Below are 10,047 nucleotides of genomic sequence, written 5' to 3' on the forward strand. Positions count from 1 at the left end.
TGAACCTAGCCGCAGCTGTGGGTGGCGAAAAACAAATATTCGTTTTCATATTTAATGTAAAAACCGTTCTCTGTACGATGAAGTAGAACGAAGATGACCTTTCACCCAGCGAGGGTTCCTCTTTGAAGAAACGAATTTCAAACATGCTCGACTTTACCTATCTAATATGAAAGAAATGGTGACAACCGCGACATCGTATTTGTTTATGTTTTCCAAATAATTAACCGTCAAATCAGCGAGCATTATTGAAATATATACATACAGTATACATATATTGTAGAAAAATGCATGAATGGCGTCAGAGTGACAAGGTTTAAAAACACCGATGAACAATTGCTGTTTTTCCGCTCACCTTTATCCAATTACGCTTATCCGTGTTGGGAATCACACTAAGGACAGATATGCAATTACCGTTCAGTAGCGGCATCATTCGGTGAATGAATGGCCATGGAGCAATATGCGGTTCTTATGTACCAAGTGAGCGTTACCATTGGTGACGGTCTGACAGAATGGAGTTAAAAAACACGCAGGTAAGACAGTTTTCTGCAGCTTTGTTACCGCGATTGCGTCGTGGAGTATTTTTGAAATAATCCATAGTATACGGGGGAGGGGGGGGGGGGGGCAACTTTTCCTGCAATTGGAAGTTTTAAAGCACTGGTACTTGATGAAATCCAAAGCTTTTTTACAAAGCTAAAACTCCTGTTCATTTGCATTTGTATTTTATTGTATTTTATTTCTCGTATAGTCACGTTTACTAGATTAAAAAATTCACGGTGCAAAATAATGACTAACAGATTGCGAATGGAATAATAACAACAGGGAAGAATTTGATCTCTGATATTATCGGGTAATTGAAATTGCAACATTCGTTCATTCGAGATACGGTAATTATTAGTCGTATAAACTTACAGCCTATTGACAGTGTGTCGAATATACAGGTTGTATAAACCACCTAAACGGATTTCGGGGTTTGCTAAAGTGATAGCTGTAAAATAGATGATATCTTATCCAGTTAAAGGATTCCAATGCAATGGAAAGGAAAAATCGTTACGTTACCTAACGAGATATAACACAACGAGGACGACAGTTCAAAATGTTTACACGAAACAGTTATTTTTGTGGTAAGTGAGCATAAAAGAGATTTCTTAACGAGTGAAAAGTGCCGAACGAGGCAAAGGCGCTGTGCGAAACTCACACGAGCCAATAATTCCCTATATGCGCACATGGCACACATCTTGTTTTATGTACTGCCTCTTGTCAAAACCGAAAATATTGTGTAATTTTTACAAGCATTAGTGGGTAGAAATTGAGTTTTAAGCACCAGTGCTCATAAAAACTACGAGGTAATCAAGTCGTTGACGGAAGTAGCGCTGAAAACATGTATTCTATCGATTTATGGAATTCATAGAACAATATAGTTATAGAATTTCAGAACGAACTTCAAGCCGTTAGTTGATAAATTAAGACTAAAATGTAAGAATAAGTTGCCTTGATTTTGAAAAGATTTACCTGTAGAAAATTCTAACTTATGTAATATAACCGTTGATTATGGACATGATTTTATCCCAAACGCGTTGATTCTCATTAGTCTCGCGAATGTAATTCAAAACAATCTTTTTTGTACCATTCAGGCACTGGCACCACGTACAATATCCATATATACATGCGAGTAGGCGAATGTACTTATTGCTAGCCGTTATTGGCATCCTCTAGCATTTCTTGCATTTCCTGCGTTTCTTGCACCTCTGCTACCTCTACTGGAGCTGAATCTATTGGGAGCGGAATTAGTTCCTTTGATTCGCACGTGGGAGAACCTGAAGACTGTACCTCTTCCTTTTCGATCTGTTCGACTTCATGATTTGGATCTCGATTCTCTTCGCCTTCTTCCATAGGTGTTGGAGGTTCTTCTTGCACGGTCGAAACTATGTTTGATTCATTGGAAAGTTGTTTTCCTAATCCTGCTTGAAATTCTATTTGCTCTAGCTCTTCCATCAGGATTTTTTCCCTCCTTTCTATCTCATCTGCAATAATTAAGGTAGCAAGTCTCAGCACAGGATTTTACATAACTCAGTGAAGAATTATGACATTAACCATCTAGGGTATTCCTCTGTGGAGAAAAAAATTTCCTTACCATTGAGCTCCTTTGCGGAGAGAGCTAAAAGCGAATCTGTGCGCGAATGTTTTCGTTTTGGTAAATAATAGATAGATGGTTGAGTACGCGTGCGAATAAATGATGTAAGCGGTAATTGAGACGCGCGCCATTCCTGAAACTGTCGGCTGCGCACCAGTTTAGCTTCCAAACTGCGAACTTCTGCCTGTTGACGTTTCCGAGACTGAAATAACTGTTGTCTTTCTCGCCTCAGCTCCTCCTTTTCCCGTCTGCCAGCCTCCTCTACACGAGCTTCGACCTCTGCTTTTTTATCCTCCTGAAACGAAACGACTCAGTGAATTTCGTGCACGCAATAAACCGCTGTTTAAAGTATTGAATGTTTCCTTTACCAGAATGTACGAATAATAATTCGTAATAGTACCTTAGCTTTAAGTTTAGTTTCTTCTTGACGAAACTTTTGTAAAGTACCGAGGAGAGCTCCAAACATTCGTTTGTTGCGCTGACGACTTCGTTCATCCACTCTTTCTCGCCTAATAACCTCTTGGCGCGAAGGTATTTCTCTAGGTGTTGCTATCACTCTTGAGGAGACAGCTGGCTAAATATTGACATGATAATTTGTTACAACTGAAATATTTTATAGTGATTAAAAATGCTTGTACATTTTTTAGTAATTAATCCTCCTGGTCAAAACTTTAGCAAAAGCAAGACCTAAGAGTCTGCAAAGCTTCTCAGGCTCTGGAGGATGATAATTTTCAAGTTACATCGTAATAAAATTGGTGTCTTTTTTTCAGCCAAGTCATGTAATCAGATCTAATACGTAATAAATCTGATTAAGGTCATTGTTAAATTACCTTGGCAGTGTTGTCATCTTCGTCGGCACTGTCATCTGCATTTGACGGGATGCGAGCACTAAGCCGACTAAAAACTGTCTTCGGTTCTCCAGGAGGAGCGACCCATCGTCTTTTAAAGACGGTTAAATTATTTGGCAGGACTGCAAAGTCAGCCACCTGTCGTCTGCGATGATCTTCTTGTACCGGTCGTTTCTGGGCAATCCTAATAAGAAATTTGGCTCAAATAAAGGCAAGCAGCATGAAATTTGTGTAAATGTAAGATTCTAAAAAATGGTCGGAATAACCTAAAGCGCAAGACGTTCTGCGTACAATCGATCGGTTCAACCAACGTTTGCCGTTAGTTTTTATTTTTATCCCTTGATAGGTAAGTTTTGGGATTATTCGATCAATATTTATCTCGGGGGCGTACCTTGCCGTTGGTTGGAGAGGATTTTCGCCATCGGGAGGATCCCGGCCGAGAATCTTTTGAATACTTCGATCGAGACCTCGGAGGTTATCGCGCGCTGCTTCTAGTTGCGCTTCCAGCTTCTCGGCGCCCCACGACTCTCTGGTTTCCAATTTCCTCATTAGATATGTCAAGTCTGGTCACTATTACGGGTTAATAACAAAATTACACAGCGCCGTGTTTATTCCTGTTGTTGATGTACGGCAACTTGTCGCCTACCATTTGCAAAATGCAATTTACCCGACCGACCATTGGACAGTAACTTTTGTTGAACATTGAAGACCGGAAACCTTCGCAGCGTAACTTGACCGGCACGCGGTTAGTTTGTCCAATCTACGAAAGAGGGCAGGACCGTCGGCACTAGACATTTTGCACGCGTTAATTGCGAATAGCAATCATTGCTAATCACCAGACGGCATAGATTCAATTCCAATCATCGTTGGAAAATTTCTCGTAAAATCTTCTCCACTTATGTATGTATGTACCATCAATTGGTAACTCACGCGAATACATACGACGAACACTTACCCTTCTCAAAGAGAAACCTCCTTCTTCCAAACTCTTCGGCCGAATGCAATCGAAAGATAGCACCACCAGTGACAAAGGGAAGGCACTTGGAAAAAAAATAAAAAAATTTAGCGAAAAGCCTTCATTTTTTGACAATTCTTGGCGGGAAAATTTGAACGTAGGACGTCAAGTGTCAAGGCTATCATTGATCTGTTCTGAAACAATAAATGGTAAACTTGAGGGTAGAATAATTATTAATTAATGTTGTATATTTTTAACTCTGACCGATTTTTATTTTAAACATACATAAAATTCGATCAAGTTTTTACCAAGTATCTAAATTTCTACTGCCATTCTACACTTCTACGTTAGCAATTCTCGATAGATGCACTTCTAATTGCTGGACAAATGTCGGGTAAGACAAGTTTTATGTAAATACGAAGCATTTTCGATGAAATACCAGTCTGTACATGAAACGGTGTTTTTCACTGGACTTCCCGATTAGTGAATGTGATGCACGGTACGGGGGTGGTTGTACAAAGTGCAGGTATATTTTTTATTTGCAAAACAGAAAACGTATGTTGATGTATGAATTGTTTAGCCGGTGTAGAAAAAGGTGATTTATCTCTTTGATCCAAAGTTTCAAACGCATCTAACCAATCATCTTCAAATCTTTGAAAATGAATTGTAAGAAACGCTGTGATAATCGTGTAATACCGTATCACCTGACATTTAACAGCTGTTAAATTTTTGGAGCGAAGGTGTTACAATGTCACTGACTAACCCAACGATAAGCATCTCAAAAGACTTGAAACTTTTATGGGTGAAACGACAAGGAATATTCCGTATAAACATCCAATTTGTATAATCATTGTTTTCGCGTATGGTGGATATTATAATTCCTTGACAAATGTCTTAAAGATTTTTACGTAAGAGTATCAAAATTTTTTCTCATCTCTTTCGTTTTTGTTGACGCGTACGAGTAGGGCTATACCTTGAAGAACTCTCGGGAATTCCATTTCCTCATAAATTAATGTGAAACGACTTAGTGAGAACGATCTCATATATATACCCTTATCTATTGACACTTCGTAAATTTCATTGCCAGACGAAGAACCCCGAAGACCGAGCAATAAATTTAGTGGAAATTAAGTTCTGATTAAAATATCAGTCGAGATAAGAATAATAACAGACTGATAAGTAAAAGCGGATGGCCAGGGGGATTCGAAGTGAAACGGAGCGAGGCGGAACGAAGTGAAGTTAAGTGAACTGAAGCATTATAGCGACCGAAGGAGAATGTTAATGGCCTGCTTCAGTTTTGTATATGCAGGAAGTAAGGCGCGTCCCAGAGCGGGCCGGCGCCCGGCGCCCGGCATCTACGCAAAAAAGATGGTTATAAAAAACACAATAAGACTGACAAAAGTGAGAAAAATCAAGAAGTACGTTGAACGAAGACAGACGATCCTCCTTTAAATCCCATCGTAAACACGAAACACCAGTGTTTCTCAAATTTGTTCCTTTACGATCCCACAATCGTCACATATTTCTACAAACTTCGAGTGTTATTGCAGGTACAGGCAGAGGTACCGACGTACCTCTTTAAAACAGATATTATAGAGCATAGTACACGTAACACACTTGCCTGTACATCATTCTGTCGTATTGTAATATAATAACGAGAAAAGATGATCCTGATAATTGTCAGCGTTAATGAAATTCTTACAGCCACTCTATACTTATCATTAAACGTAAAAGCTTTAGGGATTTATGTTTGAAGGTCCGAATAGTTCAAATTGTATAACATTGTGTAATTCTCTCGTCATTGTTTCATAGGTTTCTTCAGTTCCTCGCCGTATCTTTTATTTACACGGTGATAGATGAGAACTGCGTGATTGACAGAAAACATTCAATTCACCGCGCATGTTGCCTATAGGAGCAATTTTCGACTTAGTGCGTACATTTCTTACTCGAATCTTTCAAGTATGTTACACTTATACGTCAAAGTTACCGCACTTCAATTAATTGCATTCGATATTGTTGAAGTAGGATTTTTTACTTTCATCAATTCCTTACAATATGGCACAACGCATTAATCGTAAGCTTAATCTCGTGGACCAAGTGCCACGCTTTTGCATCGTGTACCAGCGTGTACAAAATTTACACTCTGGATAGCGTACTTCTAATCTGAGTACAAACATACGTTACGATTTAAAGACCGCGTAAAGTATAAAATCAAGCATTTTGACATTGACTTTGAGGATAGATAAAACTTGCGAAGTGGGAAAAAAAAAATTGACACATGTAATATATTGCTTGTGAGACTCGTACAGGGTACCAAACATCATCGCTATACATGCTCGAATTGTTCGAACAGGATAAAAAGTAAATTCTCGATTTTGGGAAATTACTCATGACCTCTTTAAACCACAAAATGAGGATCACTGTCCGATGGCCGGGTACAGATAGTAATAAGAAGCAAGGGTTATGTTGAATTGAGTCGCGTCGCGACGTGGCCAAAGTCTCAAGTAGGCAGGTAGTACGCGGATGGACTTTGCGTGGCACGGTATAGCCTCGTAATGATGTAGCTGTCTTGATTCCGCTTGTCTCTCACAATCAGTACTATACACAATTCTTGTTTTTCTCAGTTCGCTCGCATCCTAAGGATTTTTCCTCAAAAACATAACTGCGGTAAAAGATCATGCCGCAGATTTGTGGAGGCCTGCACAAATCTTCGTACGGCGATGGTAAAAAATCTGGTACGATATTTAAAATCCCTTATGAGCCATTCCATATATTGGTTTTTAACGGTTGAAGTTTAATTTTTTATCCTTAGGTACTGCTACAATTTAGTATAATCGTTATCGTGAACTGTAGTACTGAGGAAATTCTATGCTTCAGGATTCCAAAGGTCTGCGAAATTTTCCAGATCACAACTTATATTTGACTCATTTCCGTGGGAAAACAAGGTCTAACGATAAGAAAACTGATTCAAGTGAACGTAAAAAATACGTGTAAAACAGATCGTTGACCCTTTGCAAACAGTGAGTATTGCGAATATCCGCTAGTTTGCCAATATCCGTACATAGACAATCGTGTAAAAGTTGTCATCGAGTAACGGTACCAAGAATAACTTGGAAATTTAGGTGATAACGAAATTACCTTTATCCTGTAATCGTAAAAATCGCTACGACGACCGTTGAATTATCATGCATATTTATTTTTTGTTCCGAATTCGTTCTCGATTCGAGGATATTCGCGAACACACAGCTGTGAGTACAATCCCAGACGATGCAGAAAAGTGAAAATTGTGCCGATTTTAGCCAATTTCGAACGAGATTAAAGTTAGTAACGTTATCGTAACGAAACATTTGGAATAAAATCGCTGTTTTCATATTTTCGCAACGATCTTGAAGGAACGAAGATTTCAAAATACGACTCCGTTTTCTTTTATAACGGTTAACCGAATTTCAAATAATTTCGAAAATCGCGTTGCAACGGTTCTTCCTTAGCTCCGTAGTTTACTTGACTTAATCTTAAGTCAGCCGGAGGCCCGAATTCGGATAACGCTCGGGGGAGGCGGCGAGGCATCGTCGTCGATAAATAATTACGGTCCGCGGGGCGGGGGCGTGGGTGGAATCTCCGGCATGCTTGCCGGATTCGTCAAGTCGACCTTTGTTTGATCGTTTTCTGGCGCTACCGGCGCGGCCGGTAGTCGCGTGCTTGCGGCTGCCCCAGGGGTCGAGGAGCGCCTCTGATACTCGTTCGACATGACATATTACGGCGGGCGGGACCAGGACGGATCGACGACGTTCCAGGCGTCGAGCACGACGACGCCATCGCGAACGATGCCGGGTCCGCAGGGTCGACGATATCCACGCCGGCGGCAAGAAGAGCGCCGCGTTCGCCAGCGTCGCCACGGGCCACGAGCCACGCTGTTTAATGGAGGCACGAACGGACCGTCGACGACGTCGGGCGATTGGTAATCGGTGCCCGGTGGTGTGTGCGTTGGCGCCAGGCCGCATTCTCGCATTCGTTAACCAACACGGCGAACCTCCGTATATTACACCGCCGTACACACTCGGGCTTCACGCGGCGGCAGCAGCGTCCTATTCACTTGCAGACAGACGTTAATGCGTACATGCCTCGGAGGATGGTTAGTTACGGTTCCCCGATAACCGGGATAACAGCCGTCGACGGACAGACCACTCCGTACAGTTTATTAAATCTTTTTCGATTTTACTCGCTGCATTCGTCATCTCTCTATCGCCGTCGCCGAACTTGTAAACTATCTACGTCCGTACAATAACGCGTTCTCTGTGGTATGTACCTACGTAAATTCACCGCGATTCCCGTATATAATGCGGCGTGCCAACTGACGCGCACGGTGTAACAATTAATCGTGCGTGGAGGATGGTACATTTATTGTTTTTTACATTTTTTTTTTCATATTTTTAAATATTGTCGTGCCTCGTTCCCGTTGAATAGGAATTTTGAAGCGTCAAGTGAGCTTTTCGTGATTTGATAAATGTTGCTAGTTTCGGCTCGTACGTACTACGTGTAATTCAAACAATGGAAAGCATAATTAGTTAGCGATACGGTGACTATACGGGCGACCATATGTCACTGAACTTGAAGGGATTTGCAAAAAAGACACATGGAATTTGTACCATACTTTGCTCATAGATTTCTTTTGTCAAAACTCAGCAACGCTAATTATTACGAATTTTTGGTGGATTTCTCGAAGCAATAAAAAGAAAAACCTGTTGAGCTGGCCCATTTTTTTCAAACAGAGCACCCGACTTCGTCTCTGTGGCTCCCGAGAGTTCCTTCCCACTGGAATGCGACGTTGTTATAAACCTCTTCGCGTCTCGCCCTGAGAAATGGGCGAGAAGTGACGACGGGGGTGGAAAGGAGAACGCAATAGTATAGAGGAAGAGAACGAGAGGAGATTAATTGCTTGTTTTTGAATCCACCTCGGAATTTCGGATATTCGAAACACGCCGCATTCCGACCTCCTTAATCCGTTTCTCTTCGTACCGCGTATAATGGAAATGGATTTTGATTTGTGTCATTTCCTTGTACATGTACAATAAACATTTCAACACCATCAACCAAGATCGGCATTTTCCATCGCGCAGGTGTTTTCGAACACTTTGCTTGTCATTCTTGCATCGAACATGCCGGTCGAATTACACGGCATTAGATCAACAACTCTATCTCTCTAGATTTAATAATTTTACAGGGGATACTCGGAAATACTGGTTTCGTGAAGAACGATAGTTCGGAGTAAACAAGCCGATTACACCGATTGTGAGCAAGAAACGTGACTTTATACCGAACGCTGGCAAAGTGCGATCGAGGTGTAGAAGCATTCGGATGCGTGGAAAGATGGGACACTTCTAAATGCATGTCAGTCAACCCAAACCGAATTCCAAAAACTAGTTACGTATTTTACTGGAAACGCGTTGAATCGATTATCTGGTATTTTCTTTGCTGGGTCCCGAGCGGCTAGGCAAAGGTCAAAAGTTGAGCATTGCTTCCTCTTATCAAAGCCAACACCGCTCTCACATGCTCGCAGCCCAGCAAGCACAATCGATATGGCTGCTCTCTAAATGTGAATCAGTTATAAGTACACCACTGGAAGTATATACGCACTGGAAATCAGTGAAATATCAGTGAAAATTCACTGATTCAAATTTAGAGGGTGCTGCAGATCTCACAAATCGAAATCTAAACTACGCGTGAAACTGAAGACCTATCACGTTCCGTAGCTAATCGTCGCCGGTTACATTTGAGAATATCCAGAACCTAGCGATGTCTTTATTGGCATGCCGATAACGACGTCGACGATAATACTACACTACCAGGCTGCAGATACGAGCAACTGACGAACTTAGGACTACGTAATCATTGCAAATTTTCCTTCCAATTAGCGTTGGTTGAACGACCACAGTGGCAATGAATTCCAAATGTTATCGACCGTTGTTGCAATCAAACTGACGATTAGGTGGATACGTTTTTCGTACAATTTTTTACTACTTAATACCCGGATGTCGCATGTTATATCGCACGATGAAAATCGATCGACGAATTAATGAATCGCGTCATACGATTTCTTATCCGTACATTTACTG

General features: G+C 41.1%; 1 protein-coding gene across 1 annotated transcript; it reads right to left on the minus strand.

The window, feature by feature from the left end:
- Positions 1 to 702: 702 nt before the first annotated feature.
- On the minus strand, positions 703 to 3,676 carry LOC107226604 (pinin). Its single transcript, XM_015667477.2, has 5 exons — positions 3,371 to 3,676; positions 2,962 to 3,163; positions 2,532 to 2,705; positions 2,132 to 2,426; positions 703 to 2,021 (listed from the first exon to the last, which is right to left on the minus strand). Exons 1-5 carry the CDS (start codon positions 3,526 to 3,528, stop codon positions 1,690 to 1,692), a joined length of 1,161 nt encoding a protein of 386 aa, XP_015522963.1. The 5' UTR covers positions 3,529 to 3,676; the 3' UTR covers positions 703 to 1,689.
- Between the last annotated feature and the right edge of the window lie 6,371 nt (positions 3,677 to 10,047).

Source organism: Neodiprion lecontei, chromosome 2 (assembly GCF_021901455.1).
Source record: "Neodiprion lecontei isolate iyNeoLeco1 chromosome 2, iyNeoLeco1.1, whole genome shotgun sequence".
NCBI classification, from domain to species: Eukaryota; Metazoa; Arthropoda; class Insecta; order Hymenoptera; family Diprionidae; genus Neodiprion; species Neodiprion lecontei.